General features: G+C 39.1%; 1 protein-coding gene and 1 pseudogene across 3 annotated transcripts; one reads left to right on the forward strand and one right to left on the reverse strand.

Moving 5' to 3' along the window:
- Positions 1–1660: 1660 nt before the first annotated feature.
- Positions 1661–11712, forward strand: LOC143860481 (eukaryotic peptide chain release factor subunit 1-3 pseudogene; annotated as a pseudogene). 2 transcript variants are annotated; one of them, XR_013239723.1, is made up of 3 exons: positions 1661–1786; positions 9658–11097; positions 11235–11712. The product of XR_013239723.1 is annotated as a eukaryotic peptide chain release factor subunit 1-3 pseudogene, transcript variant X1 (transcript). The 2 variants fall into 2 exon arrangements; XR_013239724.1 differs by having other exon boundaries at positions 11238–11712.
- Positions 11713–13974: 2262 nt separating this feature from the next.
- Positions 13975–14325, reverse strand: LOC143861650 (uncharacterized). The gene has a single exon (XM_077372537.1). It carries the CDS (start codon positions 14323–14325, stop codon positions 13975–13977), a length of 351 nt encoding a protein of 116 aa, XP_077228652.1.
- Positions 14326–18271: the final 3946 nt, after the last annotated feature.

The raw sequence follows: 18271 nt of genomic DNA on the forward strand, positions 1-18271 counted from the left end.
GGTTTGATCGTTCATGCACGTAATGAACACTCGTTCCCATGGGCAAACACCATGTAAAAATTCAAAAGGTAAAGTTATATGGTGTTTGTGTGTTCATGCGCCCAATGGGGGTATATAGGCATAGGTGCTGCCCTTGATATTTGATCCATCACATAAAAACTCAAAAAGATATTGGTTTAGTTCGCAAATCCCTACATTTGTCAGGAAAACCTTCACAAATTAGAGGCTTGTAATCACTTGTCCCGGTGGATTTTGGTGCACAACAAAATCTCCAACCTCAACGTTGCGTAACAAAGTCTTAACCAATTGAGCTGGAGGCTCAACCCTAAAGAGATAAGGGGTACAACACGAGGACTTCCCAACAGGTCACTCATCCTAGCACTACTCTTGTCTGAGCACACCTAATTTCGGAGTTCTAAAGGGATTTGGTGCATGCATTCGTGCTGATATAATGGCATCATGGTGCATCACCCTTCCATAGTAAGAAGAAGATAAATAGTTTGGATCATTGAAATAAAAGATAGTTTGAATCATTGAACCAATAGCCCTCGCTCCTACTTTGATCTAAACTTAAATTTTTCCGTGGAAAATTTGTGCATACATCTTGTAACAACTCCTGTTTATATTATCCGCTACAAAACTAGGGGTCTTTTATACTTAGATGCACCTTTTTCAAGGAAGTACAAGAGGCACTGATTTGTTCAACGTTCAAAACCATTTAATCTCTTGAATAAGTCCTACCTAAAAATTCACTCCCATAGGGAGATAAATTCGCAACCCCTGTAGGATAATTCACACCCGTGGACTGCGGACTTCAACGCTTTTTGACGGCAATTCACGTTAACAGGGGTGCGAATTATCCTACAGGGCGTGCAAATTTTATCACCCTAAATAAATGGGTTGGATACTTGGATCAGTGAACAAGTGACCTACTTCTACCACTGCCTTCTCATATTTTGGATGGCACGAATTTCCTGGAAATGAAAAATATTTCTAAAAAATCCTACTGTTTTTTACACAAAGTAAAAGATGACTTAAGCGAACCCTATTCCATTTTTTACTTGGAGGGACCTTCAATTTACGATAATATCCCTCCAAATTAACCATAATCATATCATTTTCCTCTGAATTGTAAAAGAAAACAATTCAAAGAAAAAAATTTCCATAAAAATGTTTTTCTTGCAATCCAAACTGAGAAAAAAAACGAGAAACTGAATTTATTTCGATTTTAAAAATTTTAAAACCATGGTAACCTAGCCAAACACTCACTCTGGATTGCAAGAATTTTCTGGAAAAAAATTTGGAAAGGAAAAACATCTCTAAATTTTCCTAACATTTTAACACACCGATAGAGATAACTTGAACCGAACCTACTCAATTTTTATTTAAAGGGACCTTCAATTTATGATAATATCCCTCTAAATTAACCATAATGATAGAATTTCCTCGTGATTGCAAAAAGAATAAAAGTTTCCACGAGGGGTCCGCCAAACCCCAGCTCATCTACCCAAAAAAAAAAAAGAAAAAAAAAAAAGAACAAAAGTTTCCCAAGAAAAAGTTTTCCATCAGAAATGTTTTTCTTGCCATCCAAACAGGGCCTTAGGAAAGTTTGTAATTTATTAAAAAGCATAAGGGTATTAAGGTAATTCAGCAAAAACCTAAGTATATAATAACACAATTTCCCTCATTTAGGTTTCGCCCTTTCCGTTTCTCTTTTTTTCTCTCTCTTCGTGAAGCAATTCGAAGAAGAGAAGAAGAAATCTCATCTTTCATCAGTTTTTCTCTGGTACGAAACAGAAAACCCACAATTTTTTCGTGTTATTTTCTTTGTTTTTCTTTTCCTTTTCTTGAATTCATAGGGTTAGAGCTGCTGATTTCTGATATGGGTTTTGATTATTTACTCTCTTATCAATAAATTTCCTAGGTGGGTTTTGTTTATTAGATTCTCAATTATGTTAATGTAATCTCTGATGTGGATTTTGTTTTTTCATTTGTTGTTGATTTCTGATGTGGGTTTTGATTTGATACTCTATTTCCAATAGATTTCCTATGTAGGTTTTGTTTATTAGATTCTCAATTACGGTTATGCAATCCCTGATGTAAATTTTGTTTTATCATCTGTTGCTGATTTCTGATATGGGGTTTGATTAGTTACTCTATTTCCAATAGATTTCCTATGTAGGTTTTGTTTATTGGATTCTCAATTATGTTTATGTAATATCTGATGTTGATTTTTGTATTTATTTGTTGCTGATTTCTTATGTGGGTTTCATTTGTTTCGACTCTTACCAATTAATTTCTAAGGTAGGGTTTGTTTATTAGATTCTCAAATATGTTTATGTAATCTCTGATCTGGATTTTTTTTTTAATTTTTTGTTTTGATCTCTTGTTGCCAATGGATTCAGTTCAAGAAACAACTATGTTGACTTAGTTGTCGAGGAAATCTGCAGCTTTAGTGCGAATTTTTTCTTTATCCCGTTTCTATTCTTTTAGTTTATGATGAAGTTTCTTTCTCTCCTAATGTATAAAGTTTTCTTCTGCGTGTGTACCTGGACCAACCGGACCTGACCCCACCCAACTCGTTTTGTAAAATCTGGTTCGTCAGATTTCGTTAGGGTTGAGTGTCTAATAGGCGAGTTGGTTTCATGTTGACCCTCCTCGGGTTGAGACTTGGGTTGGGTCAGAACTCAGAGGAAGTGGTCGTCTGGTGTTCCCTGTGGTCTACGTCAGATAAATGACGGGCCTGATCAAGCACTGGAAACGTTAAAAAAAAAAGAAGATCAAGCACTGGAAATATCAGTTGGAAAAATGAATATGTTGATGAGTGATAAAAATCCCTAAATCATGATTTATATACAAGATAAAAAATTTCAATGTTGATTGTCCAAGACCTTGTGGATCAGATCCGAGGTTGTTGTCGATTAACAAGAAACACCGTCACAATCGTTTTCAGTGACCTTTTTCTACAGTGACTATTAACCAGTCATCATTGGCAATTGGAGATTGGGGTCATCGATCGACCAATGTGGATGTGGTCACTGGGTACCAGGGATCATCGCCACCCAACGGCGGGGCGATCCGACGGTCCGATAATCACCAGTGATCGTCAACAGTTTGACAGTATAATAAAAAGTTATTGGGTTCTGGGCCTTGGCAACAATTGGTTACACTAAGCTGGATCCTGTGGCCCGGCTCAGCCTTGATCTGGCTGTCTTGTCTCTTGTGTGGCATGTGTGAGTTACTGTGATGCGTCGAGTGTGCGTCATGGAGACACAGTGTCCCGTGTCTTCATAGTCCAGTTGATGTTGGGACTCGAATTGGGCCTGGGCTTGGACTGCTGGCCCGAAATAGGTTCTGAACTTTTGGGTCGGTGTGAGGACTTCTAGCTGGTTCTTAGAGTTTTTTTATGCCCTGGGCCCATTTTGGGAACATGGCCCCCATCTGAGGCCTACTAAAAGTTCATTTTCATGCCTTTAGGCTGTTTTTTAACACCTAGGTTCTTTTTGGTTCTTAAACCTTTTTAGAATCATTCCATTCCAGTGCCATGAGGCGTTGTTTAAGCATATTTTGGAACTGATTGATGATTTGAATCCAATCAATTTGTATCTTGAACTCTCAGATGGTGTTTAAATTGAAATTTGAAAGCCCTAAACCAGGTAACATGTGCCATTAGGCCTGGAGCATGATTCCTGGTTTCTAATGATTGAATTGAAACCATTGATCATAAATGTGTGATGATTCTAACATATTTTTAAATGGCTAAGATGTGAAAATGAATTAGCCTTTGTTGGTCTTGTTTGACCATGTCGAGCATCTGATAGTGATCAGATCATAGTTGCAGGAAACGCTAGGGCAAAGTGGGAAACGCGTTTCCGAAACGGATGGGAAACGTTGCGGAAACGCCCGTGAAACGCATGAGAGAGAGAGAGAGAGAGAGAGAGAGAGAGAGAGAGAGAGAGAGAGAGAGAGAGAGAGAGAGAGAGAGAGAGACTCATCTTTCCCTTCTTCTTCAGTTCTCTGGCCGGCCAGAGAGAGAGAGAGAGAGAGGGGGAGAGAGATGGAGGCGTTTGGGAGAGATGGCATGATTTCTGCATAAAAAGACATTATATACATAAGCTATATATTCGCCCCATTCTTTTATTTGGAACAGCCCTCTTTTGTGTATTTATGACTCTTTTTTTACACTTAATGGGGCTGTCACCAATAAACAAAAGGGCGAATGCTTTATGTAGATAAGTGATATGTTCACCCCTTTTTTTACTTGGAACAACACCCTTTAGTGTATTTATCTCTCCTCTTTTACACTGGATGGGGCTGTCCCCAGTAAACAACAGGGCTACACATCACAACCATATTTTAATATTTGCACAGCTGTCTTTTCTCTTTAATCGATTTCATCACAACCATATTTTAATATTTGCGTAGCTGTCGCCTGTCCTTTCTTCTTTAATCGATTTGTGAGCTTATTTGGGAAATGTAATAAACTTTTGACAGCTCTTTAAATACTAAAAAGGACAAGATGGTTTGTGCAGATCTCAAAATACTGGGGACAGCCCCATCTAGTGTAAAAGGTGAGTCATAAATACACTAAAGGGGGCTGTTCCAAGTAAGAAAATGGGTTGAATATATTACTTCCTACATAAAGTATTCACCCCTTTTGTTTACTGGGGACAACCCCATCCAGTGTAAATGAGGAGCCTAAATACTCTAAAGAGGGCTGTTCCAAGCAAAAAATGGGTCAATATATTACTTACCTACACTAGATGGGGCTGTCCCCGGTAAACAAAAGGGGTGAGTTATTTCCCTTTATATATCACATGATTTTGATAAAAAGAGGGAAAAAGTTTTCAAGAAAACGCGTTTCACGTTTCTCCTTTAATTTTTTTCAAGCGTTTCACGTTTCCGTTTCACGTTCCGTTTCACGCTTCCGTTTCACGTTCCGTTTCACGCTTCCGTTTCCTGACCTGGCAACTATGGATCAGATATCTCAGAATTAGGGTTGAGCTGGAATTTAGAGCTTATTAATGCTCGGACTCCTAATTGAGGAGGTTTAGTACGAATTTATTATTTTTGCTTTAACTCAAGACATTAAACTGGTTTGCATTAGGATGTCACTGCATAACTGAACAATGGAAAATTTCTAATTCTATTTGAAAAAAAAATGGAATCACTTGTCATTTCTAGTGTTTACAACCAACCATATGTCTGTCACATGTAGTGTGCTCTATTTGTAGTGTTGAAACTTGAACCACATTTTGTTTGTGTCTATTTGTACACAAAAATAATTAGGCCAACTGAGAATTGCTGTCTTGTATAAATAAACGAATGTTGGGTTTTCTGGGTCTTGAGATAAGTGGGGCTCTTAGTTTTTCTCTTTCAGATTTTCTTATTTGACTAGAAAACAAAGAGTCAAAGAGATGAGTTTGGATTACTTCTAAAACTGTGTGATCTATCTTGCTGCTTCCTAGTTAGACTAGGAGAGGAGAGGAAGACAGAGACTTTAGGTTTGGTAGCATAAGAATCGATATAAGGTATGCTATGCATCATGTAATATGAGAAGAATGGGAGTTTTTTCATGGAGAAGAGAAATGGCTTGGGTTTCTCTTGTATATGAGGGTAGCTCAGATTTTCTGGGTTGTGACCATTTTGTGTGAAAGGATTGCATTAAGTGATTGGTTATTATTTCTTCGTAATCTCTTGTGCTCTTTGCTTATAGTGAAAGATGACTTCTCTCTCTCATGGATATAGGCAATCTTGCTGAACCATGTAAACTCGTGTGCATCTTGTGGTTTCTGTTTTTTTATTATCTTCTTTGTACATGAGTCGTGTAAACTTGTGTGCATCTTGTGGTTTGTGTGTTTTTTCTTAAGTATTTCCTTTGTAGATGAGGTGTATGGATCGTGATAGACCACCCTTACTACCAGCTCCACTCATGCATCACTCCTATAACAGCCGCTCACCAACTTCTCTATCCACCTCTGGGTGATCAAACGGTGGAGAGGGGGGAATAAGAAAGGGAGGAGGTTGTCCGGTTTAGATGTGTTTAAACTTTAAAAAACAAGTTTAAGTCTTTAAATTGAGGGTATTTTTGTAATTTTAAATACTAGACAATGCAAAACTCAAGTTGGAATTTTGGGAACATTGACAGTAAGTCCCTAGTTTGGAGAATGTCTTCCAATTAGTCATCAAAAGTTATGTATTGTCCAAAAAGTATAACATTTTTAAAAATAATTTCCAAAACATTCCTTAAACCAACATACATCCATTTCAATTTTCTATATTATAAATTTGATATATTTTTAAAGTCTTGACGTAAGCTTCTTTTTAATTATTTTGAATTTAATGATGGGCCCATCACTTTCACCCATCTCCCCCTTATTTCCCCTTCCATCTTTCTTCCACCAAAGAGGACAAGGCTTTTGAAACATGTATTCAAATATTCTGTTCCCGACTTTTCTTCAAGCATCTTGACAACAACAACCAATTCAGAACCCCTTCCATCCTCACACAACACACTATTCCTCAAGATAACTCAAAGTGAAATGAATTTAATTTAATTTCCTTTGCTATATTGATTTGAGTAAAGGCAGGCTGTATAATTTGCGAAAGTTAAAACCAAACCTAGAGACTCAAAATGAGGCGGAAATGGAAAATAGAACCCAAACTCAATCAAGAAACAAAATAATTAAAAAGATAGCAAAAATCAAGAACTAGTAGTTCTTGCACTAGTAATATAATGATATAATTTACTATTTTCACAAAGAACAAAAAAATTACCTTAGATAATGGAGAAACCCAATAAAAAAAAAATGTCAAACCTCTAGAAAACATCTGACAGTTAATTCTCAAAATGGGACAAAAATAAAAAAAACTAAGAAAAAGAAAAGATGATTTTTCCTGCGCTTGAAAACGTTACCTCCTTGTCTTTGAAATGGGGAGAAATCACAGTAGAAAGAAAGTAGAAACAAGAAAAAAATAAAAAAGGAGATATAAATTAGTGGGGCTGATAATTTCACTCCTTACTTTAACTGTGGCCACCCCTGGACTATCGGCCATTTCGCATTGTCTATTCCCCATTTTTTTTTCTGTTTCTCAACAGTTGTTGCCTACTGTTATATTTTTTCCTGAGAAGTTTATTATTTATCTCCTACTCTCTGCTCTCTCGTCTTTCCTCCCCACGTCACACTGTGTACCACCATTGCTTTCCCTAAACCCTAGATTTCTCCATTCCTGAACACGCTCCGTCAATATACACTAAAACTCCACCCGCTTTAGCACGAACTACCATCGCACTGACAAGAAATCTTCGGTCATTTTTCTTTACTCCTAAATGTGTAGAAACCTTGAAAAAATATTTATTGAGCAATCAGCATTTCTGGACTGGCCAAAGTGAGGGCAAGTAGCACTAAGGGAATGACCAAACACATGAATACTGGAGCTGCAAAAAATGGAACTAAAGTTCATTAAACTGGTGTTGGATAGCATCTATGGGGATTTTTGTTTTGAGGAATGAAAGCAGAGGCAGTTGGGGAGATTTTTGAATATCAATCATGGAAAAAGGTCAATCTAAGCCTTTTGTATTTAGTGAAAATGGATAGAAAATGTAAAGGACAAAGTCCTCTTTGATCCAGACATACATTCTGCATGCGAATATTTTTAATCACTGAACATCTATTCTGGATGTGAGGAGAGGTAATCAAACATGAAATAAAATTTTAGTTGGTACTGAGACGTATTGCCAGAGGGCGAGCCTTGGTGCAACGGTGGTCACGGGTTCGAGTCATGGAAACAGCCTCTCTGCAAAGAAGGGGTAAGGCTGCGTACATGTAGCCCTCCCCAGACCCCGCAATGGTGAGAGCCTCGTGCACTGGGCCGCCCTTTACTGAGACGTATTGCTCAATATGACTCGTTTTTCTTCTGGATGATATGGAAAGTCTTCATTCGTATAATACTTTGCTGAATTTGAGCTGTCCAATGTGTGCTGGAAATTTGATACTTTGAACCATGTACCGTAGGTATAGTCAAATGCTGTAGCCATCTTCGTATCTTTCCATTAGGTGTCGACGTTTAAGTAAATGATACGGACTGAACTAATGGACTAAACATAGAATTGTTTACCACCACATACCAATATACACCTAGACAACAGTACACTTGACCATCCCTGCCCAGTTTTTGTTCGTTCTTGATCTCAAAAGAAGCCTAACACCACTTTAGCTTCTCTAAGGCTATTGGCTTTGTAACCACATTGGGGTAATTTCTTCTTATATTCACCTTGTAGAGACTTCACCTTCCATTACCTGCATGACATAGTAGAACTTGATGGTTTGTCCTTTCAGGATAAAACAGTTTCTTTTTCTATTGAAGGGCTTGTTGATTGCTATCAAATGTGCCTTCCAAATATTGAGGCACCCATTATGTTGCTATTCAATTTGCCTTCGAATGGTTGACCACTTTCTTCGCCATTCTATGTAGAAATTTTTTTTTCCCTATTGAGGGGCTCAATGATTGCTATCAAATGTGCCTTCCAAATATTGGAGTACCCATTCCGTTGCTATTCTATTTGCCTTTTGAATGGTGGAGCGCTTTCTTTGCTATTCAATGTTCCTTACCCCATTAGGCACGTACCTACTAAGGAAGCCAATGCATGTGAAATATTAGGTCTTAGGAAAGTACCATTACGCGTGCGTAAAGTAAATTAACCATCCATTTCTGTTTGTGTAGTTCTTTAAGGGCATATCTTAGAAGATAAAGTTGAAGCACGAAAAAAAAAGTGGAAGCACAGGGGACATTATTTCACATCCCTTATCTTAACTTCAAGCACTGGCTTTCTATTTCCTATGTCAATGCATATCCAAATATTTTCATTTTGCTCCAAGATCTTTCATTTCAAGCAGCTTACCCATTTGAGCCTTCATCCGGTTCATCTCATTCATGCTTTTACTAAATAGTATATTTTTTTTTATAGGTAAGTTGGAATTGAACCTCCGACCTCAAGGTCGAAGATCAAGCCTTTACCATTGAGCTAGAACTAAATAGTAGATCATCAAACATATAATACTAATAATTAATTTCATATGTTAGAAACTTGAAATACAATTGCCATGTTAACTTTTATTTTAACTTTTGGCTTTCCATTTATGAAATAAGTTTTATGTACGATTTCTTTGAAGCTTCAGGTCTTGAAAATTTATAAGCTTGTAAATAGAATTTTCTTTTCCTTGTACAAATTCCTCATGTTTGCTCATGTAAATCTGTTTATGCCCCACTCTTTCTGAATTTTTTGTTCCATAAGCACTATAAATTTCCTAGAAAGCAAAAACTGATATCTGAGCAGCTTGTTTTCTACTTTGGGTGTTGCTCCTGCTCCCACTTGCTGATTTGTGTGGCAAAGTTACCAAATTTTTTATGTTCTTGAAATAATTAAGCAGCTCTCACAAATAGTGTTTGCGTGCTAGTTTGCAACATGATGTGATTGAATTCTGCTTGCAGCATTTCATAAAGAAGCCTCCATTTTGGCATTTTTAAGTGATGGTTAATTTTAGATAGGACAATGCTAATATTAATAACATTATTATGACATTCTGGCACTACTCAGCTGATAAGAATATCGAGATATGGAATTTTAGGTTCTTAGCATGTGTGTTTGTGGTGCAGGTAGATTGCCTGTTTTCTTTTTTCTCACAATGGCAGATGGTCAGGAAACCGATAAGAATATCGAGATTTGGAAGATTAAGAAACTCATCAAGGGACTGGAAGCTGCAAGAGGCAATGGGACTAGCATGATATCTCTTATCATGCCACCACGCGATCAAATTTCCCGTGTCACCAAGATGCTTGGTGACGAATTTGGAACTGCTTCCAACATTAAGAGTAGAGTTAATCGGCAGTCTGTGTTGGGTGCCATTACGTCTGCTCAACAAAGGCTGAAGCTTTACTCTAAGGTTCCTACAAATGGGTTGGTGTTATACACAGGGACCATCGTGACTGAAGATGGAAAAGAAAAGAAGGTCACCATTGACTTTATGCCTTTTAAGCCCATAAATGCATCACTTTATCTGTGTGACAATAAGTTCCACACAGAGGCTTTAAATGAACTTCTAGAATCTGATGATAAATTTGGGTTCATTGTTATGGATGGTAATGGAACCCTCTTTGGCACTTTAAGTGGGAATACACGTGAGGTGCTTCATAAATTCACTGTCGATCTTCCAAAGAAACATGGAAGAGGAGGGCAGTCAGCTTTGCGATTTGCTCGACTTCGAATGGAAAAACGCCACAACTATGTGAGGAAGACAGCTGAGCTTGCCACTCAGTATTTCATAAATCCTGCTACTAGTCAACCTAACGTAGCGGGATTGATTTTGGCTGGTTCTGCTGATTTCAAGACGGAGTTGAGTCAGTCCGATATGTTTGATCCCCGTCTCCAGGCGAAAATACTGAATGTGGTTGACGTTTCTTATGGAGGAGAGAATGGTTTTAATCAGGCCATAGAACTGTCATCGGAGATATTATCGAATGTAAAATTCATTCAGGAAAAGAAATTGATTGGGAAGTACTTTGAAGAAATAAGCCAAGATACTGGGAAGTATGTTTTCGGAGTGGATGACACTTTGAAGGCTCTGGACATGGGAGCTGTTGAGACACTGATAGTGTGGGAGAACCTGGACATCAATAGATATGTTATGAAGAATAGTAGCACTGGGGAGACCATCATCAAACATTTGAACAAGGAGCAGGAAGCCGACCAGAGCAACTTCCCAACTGAATTAGAAGTTTATGAAAAAAAGTCCTTGCTGGAGTGGTTTGCAGAGGGGTACAAGAATTTTGGTTGTACACTCGAGTTTGTCACCAACAAATCTCAAGAGGGTTCCCAATTCTGTCGAGGGTTTGGTGGTATTGGTGGTATTCTCCGATATCAACTGGATATGAGGACTTTTGATGAGATCAGCGATGAGGAGGTGGACGATGATTCTGAATAGCAATCAATGAATCAATTCCCCGAGCCGGTGCAGGGGAAGCCTGCACCGGCCAAGCCAGCTGCGCTCTGAGGTGCACCACTGTCGCTCCATCCATGATCACCCAATATGTTCTAAGGTTTTGTATCTCCCATCGCTTCATGTATTAAAATTACTCGTAACTGTTCACTTTTTTGGCTCCATAGCGGTTCTTGAATTTGCCTGGTTTCTGATGGCCACATTTTTTTTTCCTTCTCTTTTGTTGTTCTTTATCAGAAGTGCTTTGCTTATGTTGGTGATTGGATGGGATTCAATTCACACCGGCCAGCTGTATAGACATATTAAGAAGACCAGAGCTTCCTCCTTCATCTTTATTGTGCCCTGGCTCTTCTGATGGGATAAGAACCAACAGACTTTCTGCATTTACATTCCAAAGCATCATGTCACTACAACATTCTGTTATGTCTATTAGTATGATTTGGCTGCAGTTAACTTTCTTGTTGTTCTAGTTTTATTGGTTGAAGATGGGTAGTTTTTAGGCATGCATGTGTGCCAAGGGGTCAGTTCACTTCAGTACAACATTATGGTATGCTCAGTGTTATAATCTCTCTGCAGGTTCTATTATGGCCCTTTTAATTTTAATGGTTGAAGACTTTGGTTTTTTAATATCTGTGCCTCAGTGTTGATGGTTGAAGACTTGTTTTTTTGTATTTCTGACTTCTATGTGCATGCTCAAGACTGGTTTATTTGCATCTTCTCTCTCTCTCTCTCCCCCCCCCCCCCCCCCCCCCCCCCTGTGTGTGGGCGTTTTTGTTCTGAATTGTCAGGACTTGAAACAGGAGCAAGCCATTGAGAAGTGCACCTCTCAAATGAAGGGTGCAGCATGAGTTTCCACGTGTCTTTTCATATGATGCCACGATTCAGGTACCAAGTCCCTGATGGCACGATTTTGTGAATTGATTTTTGAGTCCAAAATTGATAATTGATTCAAATTTGTGTTTTATATCTAATAATCAATTTTGGACTGACGTATGCTTAACATTGCTTTGCCCAGCCGTGGCTTCTTTGTTTTCTCACCATCCTTTTAACAGCAAATTGTAGGGTTAGATTCACCTTGTGGGTGTCGATTTTTTATGTGCAGTGATAAATCGACTCTCTAATTTCCGAAACGTACAAAATTTCGGTTGGGTCGAAATTTCGGCAATTTTGTTGAAATTTAAAAAAAAAAAAAACATTAATTTTTTGTTCCTGAAACAAATTTCTGTCCCATAAGGTTTTGGCTAGGTCCGAAATTTATGCCGAAACTGAAATTTCAAACCATGTAAATCAGTAGCCTCTGGATACAAAACCAAATTGGCCTTTTTTCCATACCAAACTAATACAAGTAAAACCTTTGAAATCCAATGGACGAATTTAAATTGCCGGTTTTTTGTTCAATAAATGAATTTTAATACTAGTTCTAGAGAGAGAGAGGGAGAGAGAGGAGCAAATCTTAGATGACCCGGCTTGACGCGGTTATAATTTGGGAGGGTTGAAGGAGTTTTGACTGACTTTGCACGCCAAGATCATTATGGACTTGGACCGAAACATGGCTTTGGGGAGTCCACAATGACATGGGAGGGCTTGGAAACTATGTTTCAAATCTTATTGGTGCCTTACCTCTCTAAGCTTTGGGTCCTTTTCCATTTCAGAGAGAGAGAGGGAGAGAGAGGAGACATGAATTTTAGGTCCTGCAGACGATAAAAGAAAGGCTTTGTGATAGCTTAGGAAGGGAGAGGATGGTTACTAAATTGAACTGAACCTAATGCAATGTAAACTGACATGAAAGGAGAACAAATCAACAAATAGCATATATAGAAACCTCTATATTGCAAATGCATCCATAATGAAGCTTACCCAAATTTAAGTAGATTGTTTTTTCATTCGATAATACTATAAGGGAAGAACAATAAATAGATTGTTTTTTCATTAGATGATACAATAAAGGACAAAACATAATAACAACACAAATTAATGAAAATACAGAATTATAAGAAACACAACGAAATAAGGGCCCGTTTGGATACCCCTTGGATTTGGATTTGGAGGTGAATTTGGATTTTTAAATCCAAATTCGGCGTTTCGCAAGCCTTTATGACATCTGGATTTGGATTTGAGTGAAATCCACAAGATTTACAAATTCCTCATGTTACTGTAATTTTTTGGATTTATAAATCCTTTCTGCCAGAGGTTATTTATAAATCTAAATCTCACCCCGTAAGGGGTTAAAATGACCAAAATATACCAGAAAAGTGTTAAATGACTAAAGTACCCACATGACATTAAAAACTGATCAAAATACATGGTATTAGGTAAAATGACTAGAAAACTCCCGAGTCAGGCAAAATGACCGAAATACACCTATAGCAGGTAAAAATGACAAAATACCCCTGAGTCGTGCAAAATGACTAAAATACCCTTATTACATAAAAATGATCAAAATAACCTCGTACAAGGTGAAATGATTAGAATACCCCAATATCATGGAAAATTACTAAATTACCCCTAGATCAAGTAAAAATAACCCATGACTCATAATAACAACACCTTGACACTACATATAAAATACTCATCTCTTACGAGAATATTACTGATATAAACCTGCACTGAATCAAAAGGAGATACACAACATAGAAGAGAAGAGTTCCACTTCCAGGGGAACAGCCTCAATAATTCTTTCAGGATATACTTCTCTCTCCCTTCTCTCTGAAAAACTGATTACATAACCCAAATACAGACCCACTCATCACTCTAATTGTCTAACCATGTAATCCCACTACCTAATCAGTTGTAACACAGTTACAGACAGCAGAAATAACTACCCATGACTCTATTAATAACAACACATGACACAGATACTACATATCTAATAACAACAGTTACAATAGATACAAATAATAAACACAACAGACTCTTAAAATAAAACCACTAAGTTTGGGTACATAACATTGCCACCCACTGGGCAGCAACCTTGTCCTCAAGGTTGAAAGCTTGGATACTTTTCTTTCAGCTTGTGCAATGGCTCCCACGTGGCTTCTCCTGGCCCAAGATTAGACCACTGGACTAGGACTTCGATGACTGCTCGATTATTTTTCTTGCTCATCCGTCTATCCAAAACAGCTACGGGTTCAAATTTAATTCCTCCATCCTCGCCCAATTCTGGCAAATTGGTCTGCACTTGAACAACATCTCCAATTTTCTTTTTTAAACAAGATACATGGAATACGGGATGGATACGAGATTCACTTGGTAAATCCAGTTTATAAGCAACCTGTCCCACCTTTTGAAGTATAAGAAATGGCCCAAAATACTTGGGAGCAAGCTTCATATTTTTGCGAAGGGCCACTGAAGTCTGTCTATATGGTTGCAGCCGCAAAAATACTCAAGCCCCCACTTCAAACTCACGTTCAGTTCGATGTCTATCCGCAAGCTGTTTCATACGGTTTTGGGCTTCATGTAGATTGTGTTTCAACAAATGAACCATAGCATCTCGGTTTTGTGTAAACTTCACTCTACTGCATCTATTTTGGTACCTCCATCTGGATATAAGCCCAGCATTGGCGGTTGCTGCCCATAAATAATCTCGTATGGGGTCATTTTTGCTGCAGAGTGGAATGATGTATTATACCACCATTCTGCGAGAGGTAACCATTTTGCCCATTGCTTGGGCTTATCACCTGTCATGCACCTTAGATAAATCTCCAAACAGCGATTGATAACCTCTGTTTGACCGTCAGTTTGTGGGTGATAAGATGAGCTCATCTGAAGTTGAGTGCCCTGCAACATGAAAAATTCCCGCCAGAAATTGCTAAGAAAGACTGGATCACGATCACTGATAATTGTTTTTGGCATCCCATGTAAGCGAAAAATGTGATTCAGGAAGGCTTGAGCTACCGTAACAGCCGTGTATGGGTGAGATAACGCAATAAAATGAGCATATTTGCTAAGTCTATCAACCACCACCCATATGACACTTTTGCCCTGTGATACTGGCAGACCCTCCACAAAATCCATTGCTATGTCACTCCAAATTCGCTCCGGCACCGGCAGCGGTTGTAACAGTCCTGGAGAAGCCACGGTTTCGTTCTTATTCCGTTGGCAAATTTCACACTCGGATACAAACTGCCTGGTATCTTTTTTCAGTCGCCGCCAATAAAACAAACGACTAGCCCGTTTCTGTGTCTTGTGCATTCCTCCGTGACCTCCTTCTGAACTTGCATGAAGAGCTGATAAAATTTTAAACCTTAGTGGAGATACAGAGCTCACCACAAGTCTCCCTTTGTATCTTAATTCATTGTTTTCCCACTTGAAATTTGAGTGTGTTGTTGGGTCCTCATAGAGTCGTTGGATGAGTTCCTTTAACTCTGGATCAGTCTGCCACTCAGCCTTCACTTTTTCCACCCATTCATGACAAGGGGAGGTTATAGCCATGGCTGTAATATTTTCAATCTCCTCATGTTGTCGTGATAATGCATCTGCTGCCAAATTTTCCTTCCCGCGCCTATAGACGATCTCGTAATCATACCCCAACAGTTTTGCTAGCCATTTTTGTTGTAGTGGTGTCGTCACCCGTTGTTCTGGTAAGAATTTGAGACTTAGATGGTCAATACAAATCTGGAACTTTCTCCCCACTAAATATTGTCTCCATTTTGTGACTGCATGCACAATTGCCATGAGTTCTTCTTCATATGTAGAAAGACCAAGATGTTGACTTGATAGTGCCTGGCTCGTAAAGGCAATGGGACGACCATTTTGAGCCAACACACCACCAATCCCCACACCAGAGGCATCGCATTCGACCATGAATGGCTTGGAGAAGTCTGGTAAGGCCAATACTGGAGTTGATGTCATTGTAGTTTTAAGATCCTCAAATGCCTTTTCTGCCTCAACGGACCACTTGAAACTATCTTTCTTGAGCATCTCTGTCAGCGGCTTACTAATTTTCCCATAGTTCTTAACAAAGCGTCTGTAATATCAGGTGAGGCCCAAAAAGCCTGCAAAGCCTTTAAAGTTTTCGGCTTTGGCCATGAAGTCATGCTAGAAATCTTTAATGGGTCTACAGAAACACCTGCACCTGAAATTATATGACCCAAGTATTCCAACTCGGGTTTTCCAAACAAGCATTTTGATCTTTTTACATATAAACTGTTTTCACGCAGAATTTCCATAGTTTTCTTTACACATTGTAAGTGCTCAGACCAAGTAGAATTGAAAACTAATATGTCATCAAAGAACACTAGAATGAACTTATGTAAATATGGACAAAATACCTCGTTCATCAGACTTTGAAAAGTTGACGGGGCATTAGTTAGTCGGAATGGCATTACTAAGAATTCATAATGCCCTTCGTGTGTTCGGAAGGCAGTCTTGTGGATATCGTCGGTGTGCACCCGAATTTGATGATATCCCGATCTCAAATCTAACTTTGAAAAATATTTGGCTCCGTGCAATTCGTCCAATAATTCATCTATTATCGGCATCGGAAATTTGTCCTTTACTGTCACTTTATTTAGCGCACGATAATCGACGCACATGCGCCACGATCCGTCCTTTTTCCGTACCAAGATAACAGGTGATGAGAACGGGCTGGTGCTTGGCCGAACAATTCCAGCTTCCAACATCTCCTTCAGTAGCTTTTCAATTTCATTTTTCTGGACGTATGGGTAACGGTATGGTCTTACATTAATGGGTGAGGTGCCAGTTAGAAGAGGGATGCGGTGATCTTTGGCCCGTGTTGGTGGTAGTCCACTCGGCTCATTAAAAACATCGGAGAACTCATTTAAGAGCTCCCCCATCTCCTTGTCTAGCATGGTGTCCTCATGAGTGGCCGTGATTGCAAAAAGTTGGGCCATAGTGGTCCTATTTCCTTTTTTCAAAATATGGTTCATGCGTTGTGATCCAACCAACTTTGCTGACCTTTCCTTGCCACCTCGCAGTGTATACTTCCGACCTTCTAATGTAAACTCCATTCTTAACCTTGAGAAGTCCCAAACAACTGGTCCCAAAGTTGCCAACCATTGGATCCCTAACACCAGATCACACCCCCCAAGTGGTAACAACTTGACATCAGTTTGAAAAATAGTCCCTTGCATCACCCATTTCAACCCTTTACATTCAGCCATGCTCATAACTTTACCAGCATCTGCCACTACGACTTTCAATGGTCGAGATGTTTGTACTTCGCAAGCTGTCCTTTTTGCCGTTCCTGGATCTAAAAAATTATGGGTGCTCCCAGAATCTATCAAAATAATAATTGGTTCTCTCTTAATGTAGCCCCAAATTCGCATCGTTTGATGGGATGTGGATCTGGAAAGAGCATGCACTGAAATTTGAGGTTCCTCCGATCCATCACCGGTTTTTTGTTCAGGTTCAACCAATTCTTCACCGTCACTTCCATCTTCTTCAAGGTCCAGCATAAATATCTGTTGTCTCTTGCAACGGTGTCCTGGGGTGTAGCGCTCATCACAATTGTAGCACAGCCCTCGATTTCGCCGGCCCTTCATCTCATCCTGTGTCAACTTCTTCACAAATGGAGTAGTAGTTCCGGTTGGTTGTTTGATTTGACCGCTAATCTGCGCCACAACTTTGTTTGCTCCTATTTTTTGCCTTTTTGACAATGCCACATGATTCTCCTCTTGCAACTTAGCTAATCCAACTGCTTGCAACACCGTTTTAGGCTTAAACATTTGCACACTAGTCCGTATTTCGTCTTTGAGACCGCTAAGGAAGCAACTGACATAAAAATCTTCCGGAAGATCCTTGGTTAGATTCGCCAGTTGTTCGAAACGGTCTTCATATTCTGCCACTGTTGAAGTTTGTTCAAGTTTGGTAAGGGGACCAAGGAAATCCTCATCAGAATTCGGACCAAAGCGTGCGCAAATTGCCTCCATGAATTCTTTCCACGGTACTTGTCCTTTTAGTTTTTCTAACCATTGGTACCACTGAATCGCCTTCTTCTCCAAGTGGATGGACGCCAAAGGGACTTTTTATTCCTCCTCGGTGTTGTTATAAGTGAAAAAATGCTCCACTCTTGTAACCCATCCAAGAGGATCTTCACCATCGAACTTTGGAAAGTCTATCTTGGTATATCTGGTATAAGTAGGACCCCTTCCCACCTGTGCTTTTGGAAACGAGTCATGCATAAGCTCTTCTTGATCTCCATTTCTGTGCACTGTTGATGCCGACAGTGTTTCGTATTTGAGATCCAACGCCGCTACGAGTTGCTTGATCTGATTCATGGCCTCCATTTGTTGTCTACTTTGTTTTTCATTGTT

Source organism: Tasmannia lanceolata, unplaced genomic scaffold, assembly GCF_043159265.1.
Source record: "Tasmannia lanceolata isolate RefF3 unplaced genomic scaffold, GAP_Taslan_0.1 ptg000037l, whole genome shotgun sequence".
Classification (NCBI taxonomy): domain Eukaryota; kingdom Viridiplantae; phylum Streptophyta; class Magnoliopsida; order Canellales; family Winteraceae; genus Tasmannia; species Tasmannia lanceolata.

Coding starts and splice junctions, on each gene's coding strand:
- LOC143861650 (XM_077372537.1), bottom strand. CDS start 14,325: ATGAAGCTTGCTCCCAAGTATTTTGGGCCATTTCTTATACTTCAAAAG.